The 26397-nt window shown below is 38.9% G+C and overlaps 1 protein-coding gene across 3 annotated transcripts in view; it reads left to right on the forward strand.

Moving 5' to 3' along the window:
* Window positions 1-26397, forward strand: part of TRIO (trio Rho guanine nucleotide exchange factor) — a 259674-nt gene that overhangs the window by 172359 nt on the left and 60918 nt on the right. For all 3 annotated transcript variants that reach the window (XM_075744826.1, XM_075744827.1, XM_075744828.1), the window contains exons 29-34: window positions 1029-1140; window positions 3151-3341; window positions 7304-7405; window positions 9526-9668; window positions 10293-10392; window positions 18569-18812. In XM_075744826.1, coding sequence (XP_075600941.1) covers window positions 1029-1140; window positions 3151-3341; window positions 7304-7405; window positions 9526-9668; window positions 10293-10392; window positions 18569-18812 — 892 coding nt within the window. The remainder of the gene's footprint in view (window positions 1-1028; window positions 1141-3150; window positions 3342-7303; window positions 7406-9525; window positions 9669-10292; window positions 10393-18568; window positions 18813-26397) is intronic.

The raw sequence follows: 26397 nt of genomic DNA on the forward strand, positions 1-26397 counted from the left end.
TCAAAACTTGACTGATAGCTGAAACATTTTACAGTTCTAGAAGTTCTGCTTGTTTTTCCAAATGGTATCGAAGCTGCTCATCTTCTGTGCCTACTGCAGGATATTTAGTTACACTCACTTTTCTGTGGAGTTGTCATGCAAAATTTAAGTGTGGTGATGTGGTGTTTTGCTGTGATGGTGGTATTGGCGGTTAAATAAAAATAGTGTAATGATGATAATAGTAGGAATCACCTGGCTTTCTCCTTACAAAGGAAAAGGGAATTTAACCTGAGGGAATGAATTAAGTGGACCTTTTGAATAACGGAAGGAACATAATATGCCCTTCTGGTTACATAAGCTATGTTTTATCTTGATACTGTTCAAATGCTCAAAGCGTATGAGGAAATTTGAATATCAGCTCAGGAGCTGTTAATATCTGTGGGATGTTGAATGGATGGGGAGCTGCATCGTCCTAAATTCTACTACGTATTCCATTCTCTAACTTCTGTCCATTAGTTAATGCTTGTTTATATTCAAAAGTTTTGTCTGTAGGATGCTTTTGACTGTGTGAATACAGAATAGAGTAATTCATTGAATACTTGACATGAAACAATGTAAATCCTCTTATCAGCAGTAGTACAGAGCAGGTCTTTGATGCAGTGGAGCAAAGATTGACATGTCCCCGTGTCAATGAGGCTGTGTCCTTTTGTGCTGTCCTGCTTGCATTGTTCTGGGCCTTGATGTAGCACTGCATTTGATAGCTGTGTCTGTGCTTATCAGAAAAAAACATTGTTCTCAATGTAATTTCTTATTAAGCAAATGATCTTGTTTAAATTAGAGGTGGTTAACTGAAAGCTTGGGCTGCTCCTTGATGAACAGATCATGACAAACACAAAGTATGCTGTCATATCATTGACAGAGTAAGAAGTTCAAAAAGATTTTACATGCCAAAAATTATTCTTTCCTTGTTAGAAGTAACATTTGATTCTCTATCATATTATTGAAGAAGAACACAATAGAGAGTACTCAAGTCTGCTCATGTTTTGCAGGAGCTGCTCACGTGCTGTGAAGAAGGTAAAGGTGAGATTAAGGATGGCCTGGAGGTGATGCTTAGTGTGCCAAAGCGAGCCAATGATGCCATGCACCTCAGCATGCTGGAAGGTAGGATTCAAACTGGCTTTCCAATTCAGTCGTATGCTGTAGATTAACTTTGCTAATAACTTTTTTATATTACTATACATTGAGAAAATCTAAAGAATGTGAACGTTTTCTTATCTCTGCCTCTGTATTTTATATACCTTTTATTTGGAGATACATAAAAACGCAAACTTCATTTAGGAAAATGAATTGTGACAAACAACTGGTACAGTTTTGCCAATTTTTTAAATATTCTTTCATCCTGATCTATAGCTCTGCAGATTTGAAAAATATGTAGGCTAACAAAGTTTTCCACTACTCACCTAAAATGTATTAGGTGAATGGTCAGACACAATAGCTTCAGCTACATTTTCCAACCAGTATCCTTGGCTTCTTTACAGGAGGAGCATAAGTGTATTAGAGGTGATTTTGCTGATTTATGTATCAAGTAATTGTCTCCAAGAAATTTGTCGTTTTCACATCTGTTTGCTGCCTGTTCCATAACAGACTTCTGGTTGAAATTAAATGTATCTTCTGGCAGTAAAATGTCAGCATTAAGCCAATTTAGCCTGAGCCTTAGCCAGAACAGCATAATCATGTTCATGGCACACAGTGGAGGTTGGATGTAATTGCTTCTATATGCTTAGAACAACTTTCTGCCAAAATCTGTTTTGTAATTGACACGTTATCATGTACAATGGTGCCATCATACATTTAGTAATAAAACTGTTTTTCTTTGGATTTTTTTTTTTTTTGAGATAAAAGCAGAGCTGCCTTACCTTGCAGTTACTGAATAAAGACTTATAGGTACTTTCAGTCAATATTCCTTTTCCTCCTCTCTGCCTTCCAGTAGTAAAATGGAGCTTGTCATGGAACTTCCAGTATAATGCAAGTTACTATAAAACTCATCTTGGTTTGACATGTGATCCTTGATCATGTGATTGCTCAAAATCACCTTTCTTCTCTGATTTTAAACAATAGGAATATTGGTCAGTTTGCAGGATCAGTTCCAAATGCTTTGTTCAGGAGATGGCGTTAGTATAAATGCTGACCATCATTGATAATAATCTTTTAACACTGGAAATGTGACTCTGGAGCATATCCTAATCTTTTATATAAGTTGGCATCTCATGTTAGACTAATATAGTGTGTTCAGCACATTTCCTCTTTATGTCTCTGGAGGATTTTGAATGAACAAATTGCCTCTGTTTAGAACAGTGAAAACTGTTGTTTTCTTGAGAAGGATGGTGCTCTCCTGTTCAGAGAATATTGTCAAGTAAAATCTATTTAAAATGCAGTTTAATACCACTCAGAAAAGTATGGTAGACTAATTTCTGTTATCCTCCAACTCTGAAGCTGTGTATTAAACTGGGAGAACACTGTACCACTACAATGGAAGTTGCTGATATGCTCAATCTTGATCTTTATGTTATGTCTTGAGATAAGTAATCCAGTTGCTATTTCTGTATTGTGGATCAGTGTTGGAGTGACTCAATGGCAGGCTCATCACACAACAACAGCTCCAAGCTGCCATCTTTTTTCATCCCCTATTGGAACATGTTTGCACACTCATTGCATACGTGGTAGGGAAGCTGTACCACCAGAAAAGGTGGCATTTGGGAGCTTGCCAACATCAGAACAACTTGATGTGCTCTCTGTGTCCTTGCAAGTTGCTCACTTTCTACAGAAGCAGAAAGCTTATTAGAGAAATCATTTTCATCACAGAAGAGGTTACCAGAAGCTGACATAGAGAGATCTGTCATTTGTTGGTGAATTATTGCCAGAAGAGTTGATAAACTTCTTAACAGTTGGATCTCTAAATTTAGACATAGACTTGAGCTACAGTTACATTTAGTATATTGCAATGTTGAAATCAAGTCTTGTTTTTAGTATTGCTTCCTTGGAATCACATCTTTTACAAGTTCTATTTGGGAAAAAAAATCAGATCACTTAATAAATGGAAGCTGTGCTTTTTAGTTTCTTCATATTATCAACTTTTCATGCTGAACCTTTCCTCTCTCCCTGGGTTTTTAGGCTTTGATGAAAATATAGAATCTCAGGGAGAGCTCATCCTTCAAGAATCCTTCCAAGTGTGGGACCCCAAAACTCTAATTCGAAAGGGAAGAGAGAGGCACCTTTTCCTTTTTGAGATGTCCTTGGTTTTCAGTAAAGAAGTAAAGGACTCCAGTGGAAGGAGCAAGTACATTTACAAGAGTAAACTCTTCGTAAGTATGGAAGAACAAGTGATCATATTTAGAAAACTGTCTAGAATAAATTGTGACTAAGCTCAGATGATTTAAATGTGCCTGAAAAACCTGAACAACTATTATAGTGCACTGAAAGAACAGCCTTGGAATGTGTAGACTGAATCTTGTACATTTGCTGCTTTGTCATGTTTTTGAGGAGGAAGAGTAGGTTGAAAGTACTGAAGGCTATGTGTGAATCTTGGTGTGTCAGGACAAAGGAAAATCAAGATTGGGCTGGACTGATTTTGTGTTAATTGTATGTGTAATTGCTGGTTCATTTGTATAAAGCAGAAGGATGGAAGGAGTTGAGAAGCTGCCTTCATCTTACTTGTTTACTATTGCTGTTGTAGTAATATCCATGTTAAGGATTCAGTTTGGTGGATATGCTACACGTACTGATCTGGAAAGGCAGGAACTCCTTGTTATGGAAAAGTTCATTGCAGAATGTCTACTGAGACTAGTAGTCTTACAATAATATTTTGTAAATAAAATGATAGCTCTTATGATCTACTGAAAGGATGTAAAGATGGAATTTTTTTTCTCTCCATTAAAAAAAAATATTAAAAAAATCTGATCTTTCCTCATCTTAAGCATGTATGCTTTACAAAATGTGACCCTGGAATTCATATCCTTCCCTTCCTGTCTCACTGGATGACTTGGGTGAGAGCAGTATTCACACTCCATAAATTTGGATAGCCAAGTGAGAAGACTGTCTCCTATGACTTGCTGTGCATCTGCCAGAGGCAAGAATAGCTTTTCTACTAGACAGTTTAGATCAAGCACTTGAAATTACTTTACTTCTCAGAATCACACTCTAAAAGACATTATTCTTCTATTGATCCTATTGGGATGTATGACTGAGTCTAGATGGTATAAATACTGAGCCTTTTCTCCTTGCTTCAGCTCCTTTTCCTTCATTCTTTCCCACTTCCCACCTCTGTGTCCAAACTGGTAAAGCAAGTTGGTTCAAAAAACCTCTTTGTTCTCTATCTTACTTTGTATATTCTGTCACTTCATTTCCAACACTTGCTCTCCTTCCTGATAGAAGATAGCTAGGAGGTAACACAGCTGCAGCCGTTTTGTTGCTCACACCTTCCTTTGGTGCTCTCAGGAACCTGAAAGACAAAAACTTCTGGTGTGCTGGAGGGTAACATCAGCTGCCAAGGCATTACACGGGAGGGGAGACAGAGCTGAAAAATTGGTCTTGTAAGCTTGTCATGTGCCCGTTCCTCTGGCAGGAACCTAATAATAGCCTTGGGTCCTAGAGAAGTTACTGGAAATCTTGAAGACTGATTGTGCCTCATTTTTAAAATGCAAGCATATCTTTTTGTCTTCATATTCTATTAGGCAAAATATCCCGTAGTGCAGCTTACTATTATAACAATTCTTATAGTTTGTTCTTTAGAAAACGCATTCATACAGATGTTGAAAGCATGCGTGTTGATTTGAGCTAAAGATCTTTTTTTTCACATTATCATATCTGCTGCCTCTGGAAGTGGTTTTACAAAAGTAAGGTCCTTCTCTTTACTTTGGGCATGATCACAGAATCATAGAAGGGTAGGGGTTGGAAGGGACCTCTGGAGATCATCTAGTCCAACCCCCCTGCTAAAGCAGGATCACCTACAGCAGCTTGCACAGGATTGTGTCCAGGCGGGTTTGGAATATCTCCAGAGAAGGAGACTCCACAACCTCTCTGGGCAGCCTGTTCCAGTGCTTGGTCACCCTCAGAGTAAAGAAGTTTCTCCTCATGTTCAGGTGGAGCTTCCTGTGTTCCCGTTTGTGCGCGTTGCCCCTTGTCCTGTCACTGGGCACCACTGAAAAGAGTCTGGCCCCATCCTCTTGACACCCGCCCTTTAGATATTTAGAAGCATTGATGAGATCCCCTCTCAGTCTTCTCTTCTCCAGGCTGAACAGACCCAGCTCTCACAGCCTTTCCTCCTATGAGAGATGCTCCAGTCCCCTCATCATCCTCGTAGCCCTCCACTGGACTCTCTCCAGTAGTTCCCTGTCTGTCTTGAACTGGGGAGCCCAGAACTGGACACAGAACTCCAGATGTGGCCTCACCAGGGCAGAGTAGAGGAGGAGGATAACCTCCTTTGACCACGCTCTTCTTTATGCCTCCCAGGATACCATTGGCCTTCTTAGCCATGAGGGCTCACTGCTGGCTCATGGATGACCATCATGGTTTCCCCAGCGCAGGATACTCAATAGCATGACTTGTATTAGTGGAAGAATGTGTTAATGAACTCTTCTGGCAAGAGATAAAGTGTCCAAAAGCAAATGCCTAAGGGGGGGGGCTATGGGAACAAGGCACGCAGGTGTCATTTTGCCAGAATACTCTCCCAGTCACCAGTAACTGCCAGTTCAGGGGTTTCCTCACCTGAATGTTGTTTCTATGTATTCAACCCGCAATGGATTTCTCTTCTGTGAGCCTGTCCTTGGACCTCATGGAGACTTTTAGCATTTACGGTGTCCTTTGGCAAAGAGTTGTGTTGCTCAACTACACATTGGGCACAGGTCAACTTCCCTGTGTTGGGTTTTGAACCTGACTCCTTCCCACTAGTTTCATTTGATGCCTACCAGTATTGAAAGCAGCGAACAACGTATGTCAGCTTTGCCACTCCTTGCTGTACAGACCTCTATTGCATTGTCCCTCAGTTGTCCCTTGTAAAATTAATAACATTCAGAAGTGTACCAAGGCTTCTAAATTTACTAGGCTTTAAAAAATAAACAATGTTTAAAGTTGTACTATCTTGCCCATTCAGGTTTTATATTGGGCAGTGTGGTGTAGGATGTATTTTCTTTGAATTGCATCATGTAACACTTTCTAACACTCATAGGAGTTGTTGATGAGTCAAGTTTAAAACACATCACAGGCTTTTAAGTATTCCAATGAAAAGTCCATTTTACCAAAAACAGATGACAAAGCTGAAAGGGTGGTTGGGTTGACATGTGGGGTTGTTTTTTTTTTTTTGGGGGGGGGGGGTGACAGGGGACACAAATAACCAAAACCAAACAACAAAACAAGTTGGCATCCAACTGAGACAACAAAAAAAAATTACCTTTATTCAAGTACTGTGTATCCAGCATCTCTTCTAATGAACTGTGCATGTGCTAGTGATGATGCATATGAGGGAAAAATACAGCTTCTAATAATGTAAGAATGCGTAGCAGCTGTCTCTTGGAGTGAGGGTTCTTGTAGTTTGAGCTATATTTCTTAGTTTGTAATTTATTATTTTTTTTGGAGAAAAGCCTATATGAATTGTTTAACTGGAAGCCAATTCACATGATTGAGGTGTTGTTCCAGTTGGAAAGTGAAAACAGTTTGGATGATAATTAGCTATAAAGGTCTGACATTAGAACATTCCCAAAGACTGATTGTTAATGTAGCTGTCCCACAGAATTCTCCAGGGAAACTGCATTTCTGAATTATTTCATCTGTTTCAGAGGGAAGGAAACACACTAGGAAAGGCTTCTTTGGCAGAAAAGAGATCAGAGTTTTAGAAGATATCAAGAGAATTCTTAAGCATATCTTATGTGAGAGAAAACATAAAAATCAATAAGTAGTGAATGTTCCCTGATGGAAATCAACAAGCAGAGAAGCCAACACTTATTTTTTCACTAAGCACCTATTTTTAGAGTTACAAGGCTTTTATTGGCAAGTCAGAAATGTAAAATAAGCAATTTGGTATTTCAGATTATAAATGCTATTGTTTATTGGTACTTTACAGGAAAAATTGTTTAGCTTGCAGTTCTTCCTTTTTTGAAGAAACGCCCCCACTGCCACCAGAATAAAGGATTCTAAGGCTAACTCATATGCTAGAGAAGCTTTTAAAAATCTCTTTAAGTAGCAGAGCTGAATTATTTAGACTATTAGCATCCCTTTGTGGTTTCTGATGAAAAAATGTCGTGTCGTCCTAACAAATGTCTCTTAATTCTAGACTTCTGAACTGGGTGTCACAGAACATGTAGAAGGAGATCCCTGCAAGTTTGCTCTGTGGGTTGGAAGGACACCAACTTCAGACAACAAAATTGTTCTCAAGGTAATTTTAGTAGATGTGCTTGTACAGTCTACACTAAGTCTTGTAGTTGTTCATACTTGTTTGGAAGGCAACAAGCGATGACTTTTCCTGCCTTGAGAGGGACAGCTGCTGACAGATAATTTTCCTTTGTGTGTAAAGGATGTGATAGATATCTAAGTCACATGGCTTGACAGCAGAGGGGAATCTGTATGGTCTACTGAAGGATTAAACGAACTTGCTTTCACAAATCAGAGTAGGAAGAGATTTGATCTCATGGACTTCTGTAGCTTGAAGACTTCAGCCACTAGCTGACAGAGCAACTGATAGGCCTCAACAATTCATGGCATCAGTGTTACATTTCACACTCAGTTCATTGCTGCTTGTTGGTGACGCTGTTTTTCATGGCCCATATTTTTATGCAGAAATCAAAACACTTCCAAAAAAATTTTATATCTTTCTGTGGGCTACAAGTTTTTCTGAAGATATTTGCCTTTGGACGAGAGTGGATGCAAGGCCAATAAATTTTGTGTCCAGGGAAGTTACAGGTGTCAGTAGTGTTCTTTGCCTAGCTAGGAGAATGGCTAAATCCATTTTACCTGTGACTCTGGTATTGTCACCTGGGACCTACGATTTGAACTGGAGAACTTTTTTGTAATACCATAAGCAGCTAATTTGATGTATTTTGAGGACTATATCAGCTTTGAACCTTTTCTTTTGTATCTCTTAGCTGTGCTGAGCTGAAAAAAAAATCTAACTTCCCATTTACAGATTAATACACCTATTATTAAACTTGTGTATGTTTTCATATATGTTTTTGGCAATTACTCAATAATGCCACTTCAAAATGGTCACTCAAATTTATATGTTTTCCTAGTGACTTACAGGCTAAGAAGAGCTCACATTAGTTTTGTGACAGCAGTCAATGAGTGCAAGGAAATTCAATGTTACATCACTGAATAATACAATTTGTTCAGTCTTAATACTCCCATAATTTCACAGACAATGCTTTGCAGCCTGAAATGATTCTCCCAGGGTAGAACAGTATAAGGGGTTCTGTTAAAGGGCTCCCTACACAAGATCACTTTAAGGTATTCCTGTTCTCTTCTTTACTTAGAGCATAGAATATTTAGATAAGTTGTACGGTATATGAAGCTTTTCACAGCTTTGTTGATTTTTTGTTTGTTTTTGAAGATTGGAAACTAGGACTTCCTTAGCTTATTAGTATTATAAGTAAATTCCATGAAAACCTAAATAAAAGCTTTAACAAAACTTCGTGTTTGGCTTCTTTTCCTAAATGTTTTTGTTTTTACAGGAAAACAAAGATCTTTTCCCTAACTGGTCATCTGTTCCTGCAAGTTTCTCCATCCCTTTAGAATGCCTGGTTATTAAATGTTCATAGTATATTAAATGTTTATAATATGTTCAAAGCCAGTTATTTCAGGAGACAGCAATTAAGAGAAGTAGGAAGTTATACTCAATAATCTTTTATCATCTGCAGTAATTTTTATATTTCATAGCAATTAAGGTGTAGGGTTAAATTGGATTAAACAGTCAGATTACAGGTTGGGCAGCTGTCAAGTCTTTTCCAGGGTATCTCAAAAATATAGATGATATGTTGCCGGCAGTTATTAAAATACAATCCCTAAACTAGCTTTCTGCTTCCAAGTACATTTCAAAAGTGGGAAGAGTAATACATGAAATGTGTTGTGGAAGTTTGTGTTGCAAAATGAGTTAATTTTTGTTTCAGCATTAGTAGAGTATTATATAAAGTTAAAATTGACCTAAAATGTAGCGTGAGTTTAAAATACCAATGTTCAAGGTGTTTTTACTGGAATTCTTTAAGTCAATCCATCCTGTCTTGCATGAGATGCGTACAGAGCTTTAGCCTTCAAGTTATGAAAGAGGAATCTGAATCTAAAATAAAACGTTTTTTAAATGAACAATGTTAATAATGTTGAGAAGTGTAAAGTCATGTTGGTGATTCAAAATGAAGACTTTCCTCTTCTCTGTTCAAGTTTTCAAAAATTATTCACAGTCATTCTTTATGCCTTCCTCTTTGTGTTTATTAGCTGACTGTATGTGTGGATCTTCTCAGCTATAATAGTCCATTGTGGGGGTTTTGTTTCTTTTGCATATGAAAGGCATCCAGTATAGAGAATAAACAGGACTGGATCAAACACATCCGGGAAGTGATACAAGAAAGGACCATTCATCTGAAAGGAGCATTGAAAGAGCCGATCCACATCCCCAAAACTGCACCAACAACAAAACAGAAAGGAAGAAGGTAAGTGGTATTTAAAATAATCAGAGACCTCTAAGTACACAACAGCCCTCTTTCCTCTGTACTGTTGAATTTCTAATGACTTTCAGTGAATTGGACAAAAGCAAGAGTCATTTTAGCCAGCTTTATCTTATAAATAATTTCCAGTTTCCTGCACTGCTGAATTTGTTGAGATTTCTGCCCTGAACAGTCCCTGATTTGTGTACATTCAGCCATTACAGAAGGGATTTGGAACTGCAGTACAGGATAGCTGTACATTTTAGATTTTTGCAAGTCTGCGTGTGTTATTCAGGTCCTTGGTTTCCTTTTATGGAGCTTAAAATATGTGACCGAGTGTTCTGCTCGCTACCTTTGGCTAAGTGGCTGTGCAAGTTTCTTGCCATAGTTCTCGCTGGTTGGTTGTTGCCTTAATTCTATATGATGTAGACCTTCAGCAAACGAATCTGTTCTTTTAAAGCATAGAACGAAGTATTAAGTGCTAAATATTTGATTTTTGCATCAGTTAGTTTGTCTGGCTGGTGTCCATTGCGATGCTGTCTAGGTGCCCCTTCTTTACAGTTGCAAGTAGGGAACTAACATGTTACAAACACAGTGCTAATATTGTAATGAAAACTGAATTATTTGCAGAGACGGCGAGGACCTGGACAGTCAGGGAGATGGTAGCAGCCAACCTGATACTATTTCAATTGCCTCGCGAACCTCGCAGAACACACTAGACAGCGATAAGGTAAGTTTCCCAGGTGTTGCTCTGTTCTGAGAGCAAATGATTCATCCCTTAGTGTGAGTTAGCACCCAAGATTAGTCCTTAATACCTTCAGAGAGGAGGCATGGAAATATTCAATCTGTTAAAAATAGCTGTATGCAATAGATAGAACGTCTTGATACCATGAGGGAGCAGGGGTGATTGCTGAAATCTAATAGGTCATGAAGGAATTATGTTTGTTCCAAACTGAAACCATTTTGGTCCCCTTTTTTCTGCAGATCGTTCAAAGCTTTGACCCAGTTTAAAAATAAAGTTTTATTTGATAAAATTTGATACTCATGCACAGAATTTTTCTTCATGTCTGTCTCAGCCTTTCTGAAAGCATACCATCTGCTTTTTGTATTAGCTTGAGGTGGGTGGTTGCCACACAGTTTTGTGAAGGAAACACACTATCCAATGTTCATGGGTTAGAGAGTAAGAGTGTTCACTTTCTGCATGAGAGCTGATGGAAATTGCCATATTAAGGAGTAGTAATCCACAACATTATCATACGATACTAGTGTTAGTATTTCCTTTCCTCTGCCTATAGATTCCGACTGGTTTATCCCATAAGGATACACAGCCAGAGTTTCTCATGGGTGGAAGAAAGATAGGCATTAAAAGAGTAAAAATTTTTACATGAAACCTGTCTGTTACTTCAGAATTGAAAGAAGATTTCTAGCAAGTGAGAAGTGTTAGAACCTTGAAGGGAGGTAGAGATGGATAATAGAAGTTTGTCAAAGAGAAGAATGAGCTAAAACATAGCTGTGTGGCAAATAACTTGAAAACGTGGTTAGGGATTTCTGGCCTCATTGGGTAATATTGTTCTGATGAGCCACTCAAAATACACAGGCAAATAATCAGTATATTACAGGGCAGCTGGGTGAGTAGGTTCTCAGAGTAATATTTTGACCATTCTCATCATCATCTAAAAGTTAGTTTTCTGGTTTTCTGCATGTCACTGAAACTCTATGGTTTTAATTTTTCCATGTAAAGAAGAGGAAGACAGAAGAAGGGACGTTTAACTTGCTTAGGGTTGTTCTTGTATTTGTCAAAAATAGCCTATGTTTTAACCTTGTACATTTGTACTGATGTTGGGCTGTAGTTTTGGTGGTGGTTCCTTCTAAAGACATTTGTCGTGAAAATGGTTGGTTAGAGCGGAAAAAAGTCTTTCTATAACTCTTGTTTTCCTGTTCTTTGCATTCTTAGCTATTTAGTGATTTGCAAAAACTGTGTTGTGTATACTAACAAACAGTTTACTTCATTTTTGTATGTGTTTTTAAGAGTTTGGGTAAAGTATCACACTCAAAAGCAAGACGTGCTCTCTCTGATTTCCTTGATTGTTCGCTGAGACTTCAAGCTGTGTGCACACAGCCCAGCTGGATTGTGCTTCAGTTCAAATGGAGATGATGCAATCCATCCCTGCCATGCACAACGATTTGCTCTCTTCAGTTCTTTGTGATGTACTATTTACTGGGGAATAGCATGGATTGTCTCCTGTTGCCCCTCCTGTAATATTTCATGCATTGTGTGAGAATTGCTAAGAAAGTTGGCCAAGTGAAATGCCTTCAGGATTGTCTTCCAGTCTGACGTGAGGAGAAGTCTTACCAACAACCTGTTCAACAGGAGTTATAAGTCAAAATGAGGAGGAATGGAAAACACTTTTAAATATTTTCCTGACAAGTTTTAAAGTTGGTTAGTGAGTGTAGTGTTGTTTCAAAGTAGTTTAGAGTTCTCACGTTAGTGTAGAAAACTTTTGTTACACTTTTCTTTGACAAGAAAATCATACTGAAAACTGGGAGACTTCCTGGAAGCTACTTGTGCTATGTATGGTATGTCCAAGGAAGAAATTTACTGTTTGTGCACTTTTTAAAAGTGTGTGAAATAGCAGAACAGCTTTTTTTAATGTTTGTATTACATGTTTTGATTTGTTAAATACATAAAGAAGAGAACATTTTTAATCTGTTTAAAAATACAAAATAAAAATTAAGGAGCAGTGACAGGCAGAAGACCAATGAAATCTGTAGGACATCTTAACGCTCTTGCTGAATCTGAAGTAATCTCTCACTTTGTATGTTGAAAATTCATTAGCTGTGGTCCATTTGGGCTTTAAAATTGACTCTCTATTTTCTCAGCCTAGAAGCTTGAAGTATGTAGGTATGAATGTCTTACAGAGATGGAGTTGAAACAGTTTTAGGGATTTCAGGTGCTGTCGATGTGGTTATTCCCGATGGAGCAGTGGAACTCCTTGGTTAAATTTGAAGCCTGACCCAAACTGAGCTGGGATTCCAAACTGAGAAATATTAAAAATACCAAGTAATTTAAAATAGTGTTAATCAAGTGGTAAAAATGTTTAGCACTGTATCACTTTTTATTCTGTCGCTGAACATTTTTCTGTTCATGTATATCCACTATTGTGACTAAGAAAAGACAACAAATAGCAAATATGTCATGCTAATCAACAGCCAAGTAAAACCGTTGTTTTATTTCCTCTGATTATATGTTCAGGCAGTTGATTCTTTTAAAATATATGTTTTGGTTAGAAGTGCTAAGCTAAGTGCTAATACAGGGAGAATATCAAGAATAAAATCCTTTATCCACAACTCAATACTCTTTCTTACCTCCTCAGAGAGATGTTTTGAAAGAGCTCAAAATCCTTAGCGATTATATTAAGTGGTTGAGTATTGTCCAGATGAGCTTCTTTCCTTGCATCCTGTTTTCTAATGTAATTGAAAATGCCTTAACAACAGAGAATAACTTCATGATTAGCTTTTTTTTCTCCACCCTGGCTTTTTGGGCTAGAATTGTAACTTTTGATTGTTGGCTCCTCTGTTGCATGTTGCTTTTCAGTAATGACTGGGATGATGCAATAGACCGTATGTTTATAAAGCTGACATCCTTCCCAGCTTAAAGTCATCTGAAAACTATATTGGAAAGCAGAATTAGAATTCAGAATTGTCTTGGCAAATGGGAGAAATTAATTGGCAAAATACCATAAAATTTAATAGGAACACATTTAGCTAATGTGAATAGGTGGAAATAGTTGACTACTAATGAAAACAGTGAAAGTATTGAACGGTTTTTGAGAAGATGATCTAGAAGCTTATAGAGGCTCACAAGCTGTTTATTATTTTAACAGTGTGATGCAGTTATGAAGGGGGAGGGAGGGAAGCAGACTTATATTGGCTTGTAGAAATAGGATGCTGAGCTGTAGGACACAAAGTCCTCATTCTTTACTCAGCACTCCTAAGGCCTCTGTTAGATACTGCATCCAGTTTTGTGTACAGAATTTTAGAAAATTAGTAAGTTAGTGGGCAATTGGAAGAGGTCCGGGGGAAAGAATAATAATAATAAAAGACTGATTAGATGTCTGTCAAACATAACTTACAAGGCAAGATAAAGAGTTGGGACTAATGAGCCTAAAGAAAAAAGGCAGGAAGAAAAGCTACTACAGAGAGTTACAGACCAGTCTTTTACCCGTATTTTCAGTGGATGGGATGAGATTAAAGGACTTCTCTCTAATAAAAGATTGCAATAATATTTTTTTATGGGTATGAAAATGTGAAGCCCTAGAGCAGAGTAGATGTGAAGGCTGAGGAATCTCCGTAACTGGAGATCTTTGAGAACAGTTGGATAAATGTTAATCATGATTCATATAGATGTAGTTGATTATGCTTTAGAGGAAGACATGAAGAAGGAAGAGAAAGAAGCGGACTAGGTAACTTAAGATCCCTTTCCAGCCTGTTTTTAGTATCATTATGTCTTCATATTGCAAAACATGCTAAATAGATCCATAGCAGTGACCCATCCTGAAGTATTGGAAGGTATAATGGAGTCCAGAGTGAAATATAAAATTTTTTGTGAGGGAGATTTCTACTCTGTCAGTAAGTATTTTGCCCTTGACTTTTCACAGCATTCCTTCCATTCACCTTCTGTAGTTGTGTAGCCAGCATTTTAGGTGGCTAATGAATAAAAGAGATGATAATTGGCCCATTCATTCCACCTTTCAACAGTTCCTAGCCTCAGAGCTTGATCTGATTTTAATGTCATCTTTTGAACTTGATCCAATGCATAGGAAATAAAATGGGGAGGCTGAAGGAAACAATGTAGGTCTGACAGGTCTTTTCATGCTTGCATTAAGTTAGCTGGTAGAAACGTGAAATAATCAAAACTACTATTTTGGTAGCTGAGAAGATGAGAGGCTTTTAGAAGAAGAACTGTCATAGGGTGTTATCCTAAATAGTAGGAATCATGCTAACTGCTCTGGGTGGTCAGTGGAGCAATATTTTATTTTTAACAAATTGTCTTTTCTGCCCAGCTGGTAACAGTTTGTACTGCTGTCGATGTGAAGCTGTATTTCATTCTCATGCTTCTTTAAGCTCGTGTGTAGTACTTTGGAACATAGAAAAAGGACTGAAGCAGCAGGAGACAACCAAGTATTTAGTTCTGCCAGCTGAAACCGCAGAAGAGAAAAGGCTCCCATCACTAGAAAAAATGCTAGTAAAAAAAACAGACATGGGTCTGAGTATATGCCTCTTTTCAGAGTCAGAAACCAAGTCTGGGCAACTACCTGATCAAAGCAAAATACTCTTTATGTGAGACAGAACTTCTGTGTGTCTCCCATTTTCTTTCCTCCCATAGTGCACTTGTTTCCATTTTAAAAGGCGATTAAAGATTTTCATGCTTAAAATAATTGAGAAATTTTATTAGCTGCTCTTTCCTTTCCCTTCTCCTCAATGTAAAATTACCATGGGGCAGTAAATTCAATTTGCAATTCTGAGACTAGGTCATATGGCCTGATGTAAAGGCCATTGTGTATGGCAAAACTCTTGTCACTGGTGATTTTCCCAGCTACTGGTGCAGATGAACTCTTGGTGTGGCATCTCTGACTTCAGCAAACCTGCGCTGAGAATGTATTCAGCCAGTGAGTGTGTATTATGGTTTTATTTTCTTTCTCTCTGCAAGCGACAGTGATTAAAAGGCCCCAGAGAGATGAACGTAGATGGTTAACATTCATTTCAGCAACAGCAAGACACTATGTCCCATGATAAGCTGTTTAATTAAACCTTGCGCCTTTTTAATCTGCAGTTCTATTTCTGTCTGGCTTTTGTTTCTCATCTCGTCTCTGTCTCTCCAGTTTCCATGTTTCAGACATAGCCTCATTTATTTTTATCATGCATGATTAATTCAGTTTACATAAAGGGTTTCTTGAGAAGGATGGATAAAGTATATAAAGCCCTTGTTCAGCCTAAATTTGGATTTAGATGGTTTGTAAGTCTTTTCTTTTCAGTGCAAGTCAGTCTCCTGGTTCTGCTGTGCCTCTTGCTCTTCCCTCCAGCTAGCCTAGAGAGCTTTGCCAAAGCTGTCCAACAACAGCTGTTGAGCAATGCGCTTAATCACAGACACTCCTTGCTGTCCAACTGCATTTAATCAGTGCAAAAGATGAAACTGCTTTCAGAAAGTGTGTTATGGAGAGAAAACGAGCAATGAAACAAAGAGGAAAGCAGCATTTCCTAACCATAACTGTTGTGGGGAGAAAGAAGGGTTGTTATTCCAAAGGAGGGGAAACTTGGTAAATGCTTTTTTTGGTCAGTTCTCCCTGACAGCGTAGAAGTGTGCTGGGTAGAGAACATCCCTGGTTTTGATGTGTTAGGCAGCAGTGGAGAAGTCCTGCACTAACTTGCATCTAACAGCATTAGTGCGTGTTTGAGGATGGTGTAGAACTAACCATTGCATGCGGAAAGTGTCTTACACACTGTACTGAATATTGAATTTCAGTGGGAATACTGATCAGTTAGGATATCAGATTCCCACACAGTCTAAAAGACTAGGATTTTTTTGTACTTTAATAGTTTCTGACATAGCCACTGACAGCCTTTGCTTTTTCCTTTAGCTTAATACTATATAAAATACTTAGTGAACATAAAATCTGAGCTTGTTCTTTTTTTCTTTTTTCTTTTAATTAGGGAAAAGAGAAGAAATAACATCTATAGTAAAGCCAAAAACATGTAGCCATTGCACCGGTCACAAAGTCTATTTTAAGCTCTATTTGTAGGAAGTGAAGGGTCAGGAAAGCAAGCAGAGCACCAAAGCTATGCTCCTGTAGGTATTTAGGAGAAAATACAAAGACAAGATGCAGTTTCTGGAAAGTGTCAACTTGTTTCTGTCTGGTTGCTTGCACTGACTGGGGACGGATATGGACTCTCCTGAGATAAATTTGGTCTGCATTGGACACCTTGTGAAGTCATACTTCATCAGCTTTTTTGTTAGTCCCCATCAGGCATACAGATGGTTTCAATTGTTTCTGAGTTTGTCTGAAGAAGGCTGTAACATAAATCAATACCAGAAAACAAGGGAAAACTCTTTACTTTTTTCCCCTTTGGCATAGTTTTGCATGGACTGAAAACTAATATAATATGGAGAAAGAGTGTAAGGGAACAGGAAACTTTTTAAAGAGGGAGGAGGTAGCATGTTTTGAAGATGTATGCCCCCCTGTAATTTGGGTATTGGGACTGTCTGGGGAGATGTAGTAGAAGCAATGTGATTAGTTTTTAGCTTCAATCTAAATGGGTGCAACCTGATTTATCTTCCTTAAACATTAGATATATGAGGCTTTTCTGCCCTTCTTGGCCCCTGCATCCCCCCAGGAAAACTCTTTTCTTCTTTGTGTGCACACACAAGCAAGGGTAGCTGAGGAGATTAGCAAGCAGAGACCATGGGAAAGCTCTGGAGTTACTGCAGACCATCTGCTAGGAGTTATGTCCTGTCATTTGCTGCAGGCTTGAGGAAGAGAAGGTTGGAAATAGCCTTTGAGTCTTACCAGGGTTTTGCTGGCTTTGTCACTTGCTCTGAAATTCTTGTTTGTTAAGAAACAGTGTTATCCTAGAAAAGTTCCTATCTGGTGTTTCAGTTCCAGGCTTGTAATGAAAACTAATAAATAAGTAACAATGCAGTCTCTTATCTCCTTTTCCTAAAGCTCATGGGATGTAACCAACAGCCGTGTAAGAGCCTATACGTAGTAGTAAAAAATAACGTGGCAGGAACTGTGCAGTATGTTGGTGTAGCTCGTGCTTCTATGTTTGCTGCAGCTGGAATTCTCACAGGGTATTTGTCCTCCTTTGTCAGCGTAGAGCACTGCAGGATTACCTCGCTGAGTTTACGGGAGTTTACTGGCTTGGTCCAAAATTCCTGAATTCACAGAAGTTGCCTGACAGCTGAGATCTGATATGAATGCTGCACTGAAGCAGCCTGAGCTATAGAAATGTTCACACACAAAAAGCTGAAGTAGCCTGGAATGCCATTGCCATATGGAAGGAAAAGGAATTCCCAGGCTGTTTGCTGGAGTTGGATGGGTGCTTTGGTACTGAGCGATCTTGGGAACTTTGCAAAGTTCTGATAATAATTTTAATTTCACATCAAAGCAGATGAAACAATCAAAGAGAGGAAACTTAAGCTTAGGCAAAGTAATTCTTATGAAGTGTTTCGAAGAGGGGGAGGAAAACAGAGCTCTCATGCTTTTAATTCAAGTTTGTGTGTTCTTCTTTGGGGAATCAGCAAAAATGAGAAAGTTGTAAGCCCATGTGCATTTTGTATGGAATAGTTAAGTATCTGGGAAACTTAAGAACTTTATGCTGATTTTTATAATTATGTATGGTGTATCCTGGATGATTTTATGACCTGCATATGTAGAGAGTAAATTATGAGTGGGGTGAGAATAAGGCAGTAGGCTCATTCAAAAAAGATCCCTCCTCCTGCCTTGAATTTGCAAGTTAACAAAGCTCATGAGCGACTGTATTCAGTAATATCTGACTTTTTGTTGCCAATTATCACCCATAAAATATATTCTGAAGTGACTGCTACTTCAGCTTTTGGGGTAAGGAGCAGTCTAGCAAGAAAAACCGCTTAAATCCTCCGCCCAGCACTGTCAAAACTGGTGTGCTCTGAACATAGGCAGAGACAAGCAGAGCTAAAAATCTGTTCTAAAACACCAGAACTGCCTGATTTTTGAAATGATCTCTTCTTAATGTGGAAAGTCCCAGAAGCTTGCTATCTCGTCCAAAATATGAATCCTGCCAGGAATCCTAAATAGGTAACGGTGCGTGGCGGATGGTTTGATAACGAGCATTCATCTGGCTTCTCCTTCTTGTTTTTCCCCTCACAGTTGTCTGGTGGGTGCGAGCTGACGGTGGTAATCCACGACTTCACTGCCTGCAACAGTAATGAGCTGACAATCCGCCGTGGGCAGACGGTGGAGGTCCTGGAGAGGCCCCATGACAAGCCCGACTGGTGTCTGGTTCGAACCACAGATCGGTCCCCAGCTGCAGAAGGCCTGGTCCCCTGCGGGTCCCTCTGCATCGCTCACTCTCGCAGTAGTATGGAGATGGAGGGGATTTTTAACCACAAAGGTAAGAAACGATGGAAACAAAGTCTTGTCAGCAGCAGTGCGAGTTTTGGGTAATGGGCAGTACTGTGCAAACAGGCACTTTGGTGTTCTTGCACTGTTCCGGTTGCTAGTTTTTAATTACATAAAACACAATGGTTTTAGCAACCTGCAGCCACGCTGTCTATTCCAAAATAAGCAGTCGGCAATTCTCAATGTTAAGTGAAAATGTGGCTGAAGACAGAGAAGAGACGTAAGCAAATTATGTCTTGGTGAACAGAGTTATATATCATGTTAGATCAAGCTGCGATGATAGGGAAACCCTGTCGTGTGCTGAAAGGGAGAGGGAGGGAAGAAAATCTCCAGCATGCATTATCAATGCTTCCTGAGAAACCCTGAAGTAAGAAATCACTACAACATCAGGCTTAGTGATGGAAAAGGTAAATACACGCATTTATATGCCCTGGCACAGGAACTGGCTATTTGGACTTCTATATTTTACTTAACTGAATTTTCCAGAGTAGCAGTGGCACACTCATCCCTTTTTTCCCAGAGCAGCTCTGAAATCTTACTATGTTTTTTCAGACACATGAAAGAACATGCCCCTGAAGGGTGCAAGAAAAATCTGATAATTTTTTGAAAGCTTTTAAGGTTTTGGTGTGCTGTAGTCCTTTGGCTCCATAAACTTCCCGGGCTCACAGAGTAGTTTGTTATTAGAGAAAATGCTTGCTTCATTTGAAACTACTTTAGTTTTCAGCTTGTGAACAAGAAAGCAATGTGAATTAAAAAAAAACCAAAACCACCAGAAAAACAGTTCATTAGAAGGTGTTTCATCACATGCTGGGGGAAAAGATGCGTTTCAAAAAGTTTGTTATTGCAAGTTAACAAGATTAGCAGGAAAGTGGCGTTGGGGAAAACTTGTTTTCCAAACCACAAAATTCTGGGCTTGGAGAGTTTTTCGTAAATATAACCACAAATTTTTCAATTATTCAGTCCATCTCAGCTATCACATTACAATTTTTCCCCTTTTGTTTTTGGGTTGGTTTTTTTTTTTCCAGACACTGTATAAAGAGGGGAGTTTATGTTTCTTAGATTAGGAGCATGCACAGCAGGAATTTCCTGAATGCAGGGTGAAGGGGGGATCGGGGGGAAGTCTTGAGGGATTGCGCTGTATAGCTGGAATACTTTTTCATCCTCTTGTGTCCTGTAACAATTTGGATAGAGAAAGTCTGTAGCTCTTCTGATGATAAAAATGTAGTTAGGTACCACTGAAACATTTCTTCCTTTGACTAGAGGGCGAAATCACGGAAATGTCAGCAGGATTTTATTTTTTTTTTTTAACGACACTCACAGAATTTATAAATCCAATTTTCTTTGGAGCTAGTGGACTTCACCTTTTCAATGCAGAGAATTTTATTAGGAGAGGCAGATTGTACTGGACAATATGTGTTACATGAAGAGCATTGAAACTGTCAGACTGCTGAGGGAGAGGCAGAGCTGGTTTTGGTCTTTGAGAGGTTACTTTTATTAATGAAACCAGTGGACATAACCTGTATTGATTTATTTTTTTTCCCCTTTTTTTTTTTTCCTTCTCTTCCTTTAGTGTTTGTTTAGAGAAAATGGGGCAGAGCACTGTAAGGTTACTTTAGTTTCTGGTCAACATCTTGCTTTGAAATAAAAAGCATTAACTATATTAATCATGGAGACTGAAGAAGAGAAGGCCATTGCTAGAATAAGCATGATTTGCAGGGCTGAATGCAGCCTCAGAAGTGACTTCTGTCCCTGCCTCTGCCACAGGCTTCCTGTGGGATGTTGTGGCATGCCATCTAAACCCCAGCTGATAAGACGCAGCTGCTAATTGTTTATTCCCACATTACTAGGTGTCAGGCTTTAGGAGCTGGATGTTTGATTTGTAAAGTTTCCCATACATGTGACTGTGACTGAAGTCAGTGTGAACTGTCTTGGACATGCAAACTATTATTATAATGTTAGGTAATCCGGGGAGCAAAAACAAAAGCAAAAAACCAAACAACTTTAGACTGGGTACTTGAAACCACTGGATACATTTGACAGTGGTCTCTGCCTCGACTTTCTATTGCTTGAAAGAGGTTGATGGTTTCCATTTCACAGAGGGATTACTGAAATTAAGCAAAATTAGTGGAGAGCTTTGATTTTATTTTTTCTCCCATAGTGAAAAGTACCTCAGACAATCCCACAAATCAATTATTCATTCTCAAGTGCTGCATTTGACTAAAGAGCTTTAAATAAGGCATTGGGGAATATGCTAATCAGAAGAATGGAAAAACAATTAGATGATCTTCTCAGAATTGTTCATTGTGGGCATTGATTGAGGTGTGAATTCCTAAAAAACAAAACAAAAAACACAACCCATAACAAAGAACAAGTGCATGACTTAGATAATTTAAGGCAGTCCATGTACTTGGGTTGACAACTTTTAAATGTTGCATTTCTTGGATTTCTAGTGTTTGATTCTGCAACTTTTTAATACGGGGGGGGTGGGGGGGTGGGGGTGTCCCCCTCCTTTTTTTGACCATATTTCAGTAAAACTTTCAGATTTTTTGAATGTTTCAACAAATTAGGATATTGCCCTCTGGAGTTTTTAGGTCTGAAAATACATGTCATACGTCAGGCTCACAGTGTGAGCATCGGGTCTGAGTAGTTCTGTACAGTTCATGGGCTAAGCCACGTGCAGTAGACACGAGCCTGGAATTTTTGCACGTCTGGCATCGCAAGCTGTTGTGAGAGGCTTAGGAAGAGAGAGCTTTTATGTCATTCCAAAGCAAAAAGGGAAGTGATCGCCATCAGAAATGGTGGGGGTGGCTGCGTGGATGTTGAGTGCTTAGCCTATACAAATGGCTTGTTGAAGTGAAGAGTTTTGCACTCCTTTCAATATCTATGGACCCTACGATTTTGACCTTTTCAACAGTGTTTATCAATACCATTTGCCAACTAAACAAGTTGGGTAGCTACACCATATCAGAGGTGAAGTGAGCTTCAAAGCTTTGAAATGGCAAACCTCTTCTAATTTACAGCTGGTTCTTATAAGTTGTGTAAAACCGTATTTCATCACTGAATACAGAAATGTTGGGTGATATTGAAAAGCTTAAATAATCTGAAATGATTATTCAAGGTAGGGTAACATGAAAGATTATTAAAGCAGAAAGTATGTTCAGTCAAGCCTAGTTCAGACAGCTGACCTTGGTCATTCCTTGTCTGTCCACATATTGCCTGTCCACCATGAAACGTAACGTTGTTTTATCCTCATGTTACAAGACAGCCCCAAAAATTACCCTTATCACTTGCCTACAAGTGTAGGTGTTACTTGTCCTCTAAGAATGTGTATGATTTTAAATATCAGTATCAATCAGTTAAAAAAATGCCTTTACAGTATCTTCAATCTCTATAATTTTATAGTAGGTAAGATAACAAACATTTTATTAGGAGTATGGGGAAAGTATTACACAGAAAAAAGACGTTCACTAGGTGGATAGTCATTTAGGGGGAGGGTTGATTGCAGGTTCCAGAGTTCTTGCTCACTCTGCTGTATATCAGATCTCTTTTTATAACTTATTTGGGTCATTTAATCAATTTGACATGTGGTTTACAGATGAGTACATTTTAAAAAATCTAAATCCCTATAATGGGGAAAAAAGACAAACAAGTGGGTAGTGAAGAGGTTGAATAACAGTTGGTGCACTCTACAAAAAATAAATTACTAGCTTTGGAAGAACATGTTTTTCACAAGTAATACATAAGGCAACAATTTTTTTTTTTTCAATGATTCCCCACATGTTATTGGGCGTGAGGGAGAAAGAATGTTCCTGTTTTATTTGGTGGTTCTCTCTTTTTTAACAAGAGTTTCTTTTCATTCTTTTCTTTTTTATATGTGCTGTTCTTTTTCCTTTGTTTGCAGGGTGTTTATACACCACAGAGCTCTGGGTAGAGGGCAGGGGACAGGATTCAGTATAACAAAATTGAACATGTAAACTCAGAAAAATTGGCAGGTATTTAAAATTGTTTGTGAACATCTAGCCTGTTTAGATCACAAGTTCACTGTCTTTTCCAACTTTGAGTACTTCTGAAGTCAGGAGAAGTTGTGATATTCCATCATATCCCTTTACATGCTACTGTTTGGAGAACCACAAAGGCTACAACAAGCCTTTGCTCATGAGGCTTACATTTACAAGTTGTCTTTGTAAGTTATGGGTTTTTTTGGGACCATGTCTAACTGGCAATTCATGTTACCATCTGTTTGGTTCAAAACTTGGCCACAGGATCTCCTGCTTACTTGGAGGTACAATGTCTGCCTGTTTTATACGTTCTTATAATCCAAGTATCTGTCTAAGTTTGTTCAGATCTGGAAGGTAGGTGATGTCTTAGAAACGTCATGACATACCATGCACCACTGCAATACTGAATACTGGCTTTTGATTTTACTCTCAAGATACTGTCCTGACTGGTGCCACAAACAGAAAAATGTTATTTCAGCAGTCTTTTAATTCCCCCTCCCCCCCATGTAGTCTCTCTCAAAGAATCTACCATAACAAGGAGGATTGAACAGCTGATGCCTTCCAAGACAAAGGTTGACAAATTTGTTTAGAGAGCTGTGTACTAAGGCCTTTTCTACACCTGCAAGATGGGAAGGAGCGTTGTAGGGCAGATGTTGGAGGTGTCAGAGCTCTTCCTGAATTGGTATGGGGACCTTGTATTCAGGAATTCAGAAAAATTGCAATCTAGAGATGAAGAGAGATGTTGTATAGCTGAGGCCACATAATGGGATCAGAGCCTTGAATTTGTTACATTGAGGTTGCTCTTGCACAACTGGACACCTTCTATTCAGAATATTAATTTTAGGTAAAAGGGGAAGGGGAGAGAGTAAAGATAAAATGTCTCGCATATGATCAAGAGCTTTGAAAGTTAGGATTGAGAAATGGGGCGTTTCTGTGTTGAGTCCAAATACTGTTATGTAGGAAGAGGAAGCTCTGGATAGCAGCACGAGCAGAATTTGATATCAAGTAAAATGGGGATCCAGTTTGAATAGTTGAAGAAGGACTCCCAGTTTGTAGGGGAAGAAAAGAAGGATGACTTGGGCAGCAATTGTTTGCTTGCAAGTAGGGGGAGGCTGTAGAAGGGAAGGATTTGCTGTTTTGAGACTGCAAGTGAGCGAAGCGTGGGCCATGTGTAAAGGAAAAGGATCCCCACCCGTGGCTCGGAGCCAAAGTGCTGCCTGTGAGACTGTCTGACAGCGTTTGCAGCTGCAGGAAATGAGTTACAGCCCAGGCCAGCAGTGAAAGTAGCTCCGAACAATGAGTAGGTATGGTACTTGCTTTGCCTTGGGGCCACACGGCAAAAGGTGGGGACTGGAAAGGGATCTGCTTCTGCTGCACAGCAAGGCGCAATCACGTGCAGAAAGTGGTATCAAGGAATATGTTGTAGTAGTACGAGACACTGAACGTTAATCTACAAATTTTGTTTCTTGATGAGTCAGTTGCCTCCTAATAAAATCTGCAAGTAACAGGCTGTGCATCCAGATGACCAGCTGACAGAAAGCCTTATGAGGAGCTCACAGGAGGCAAAGCTGAGCAGTCAGTTGGATTTCACACTCCGTTCATCTAAATTAGCAAAACATTGTAAAGTGTCAGTTCAACTTAATTATTAGGCAAACTTGAGCTTGAACAGAGGTGCAAGCATTTTAATAGCTAAAGTTCAACTTCAAAATTATCAGTTGTTTTGAAAGCCTAATAAATCATAAATTTCCATGTAATTACAAATATTTTGCCAAGAAGCAAGCCTAATAGCTGCAAAGATAGTTTGAGTTTAGATTGTGTGTGTGTGGTTTTTCAAACTTGTTCTCGTGCTTTAGTCCAGGTAAATAAAATAGCTGCAGTATAAAGTAAAACAAGAATTCTCTATCATGACTTTCCCGCCTTGTGGTTTTAGTTGAGTTTGCAGTTAAATACATGTTTTGAGCATAAGTAGACTAAAATAAAATGTCAGCAGCTGACTATGGTCCATTAGATCATAATCTTTGCATTGAGCTTTATAGCCTAACTATATCAGATGGTCAGAGTTAACAGCCAAAATCTAATTCAGCCTTGAATACACAGTAAAGTCTGTATAAATTGCTTCCTTGCCATTGTGCAAGTCCTAAACTAGATAAGGAGATTCAGTGAATCTCACAATTTGAATTTCTAGAAGAGTTGTCTGTAAATGAGGTTTATATGTGCTCTGAAGTGTCATAGGATTGATTTCTGCATAGTCTGCATCTAACTGTTCCACTATTCCTTTTACCATAACCCAGCCCAGGAAGACCTGTCAGATGTATCTGTATTTCCCATGCTGATTCTCTTTTTGGGCATAAGTATGTGGTTAACTTTGTCTCTGGAATTTTTGAAATTTTGTAATGAAAGCTTCTTGCCCTGCTTGGGAGTTCAGTATTACATTGAGAAAAAGAAGAAATTTTATAATACTGGCTTGAATATACTTTTGGTCCCAGACAGCTGCCAAATATATTTCTCTTATATATTGTAGTTGGAAAGGAAATCAGTGTGTAAAAAGTATGTGCTTCGGAACAGATGTATTTGCACAGCTGATCTTTGGGAGGTAGAAGGTGACTATAAACCAGCAATTCTGATGGCTTTAGATTTCCCAAGAGAGTTGTTATTTTGCTTGCAATTAGCCTTTTTCTGACAGCAGTTTCTTTTTCTAACCAAGGGTTTGAGGCAGAGCAGAGTACAAACTAAAATCATATCCTGTGTATATTGTGCGTATGTTGCAATTGAATAAAAACATCCTGGGGTGGTGTTTATTTTCCTTTGCTGTCCCTCTTCTGTTGAAGAAGTTGCCTCAGGGTTGGAAATTACTTCTTGAGGGTGTCTGTTACCCATGTTTTGCTTTGGTTTAAGTAAAACTTCAGAGTTGGTGCTCCAAAGAGCACCTGAGAGCAACCACAAAGCATTTCTCTTCTTTTTTTCAGTGAGTAAGTAGCTTGGTAGGGTGGTGAGGGACAGGGCGAGCATGGCTAGGGACACTTAGTTGGACACGAGAGTGCTCCTTAGAGACATGGGGTTGTCACAGCTGCATGGTAACTGCCTTGTTCATGACAGACAACAAGGAGCTATTGGTATGTATTTTTCTGCAGCTGGGATGGCTGTTCGTTTCCAAGGACCATCTGGGTAATTTTACCTGTTGCATTTTCCTTTTGTCACAGAACTGTGTAATATTGACAGCAACCATAAGGTCTTCTGTTCTTTTTCTGACTCTAGTTTTATGGCACTTTTGCTACTGTGGATAGTATTCTTAAACTTGGTATTGGGAGGAGTATTTGTGTTTAGTGGAGAAGAGAAAATGATTGAGGAGCAGGCTAGAGCAGATGTTCTTGTGTACCTTTCAGGACATCATCACATTACATCCCATCATCATCTGTTATCATCACTGTCTGCAGGTGGAGGTAGCAGGATTTAGCAGCCCACTGACTTCCTCAGATGCTGTTTTTGTGAGGAGGCTGCTGAAAGTATGTGTCCTGTTGCCTTCATTTCCTGCAATCAAATAGTAAAATATTTAGTCTGTTACGTGTGCTAAACCAGAAA

Source organism: Balearica regulorum, chromosome 2, assembly GCF_011004875.1.
Source record: "Balearica regulorum gibbericeps isolate bBalReg1 chromosome 2, bBalReg1.pri, whole genome shotgun sequence".
NCBI classification, from domain to species: Eukaryota; Metazoa; Chordata; class Aves; order Gruiformes; family Gruidae; genus Balearica; species Balearica regulorum.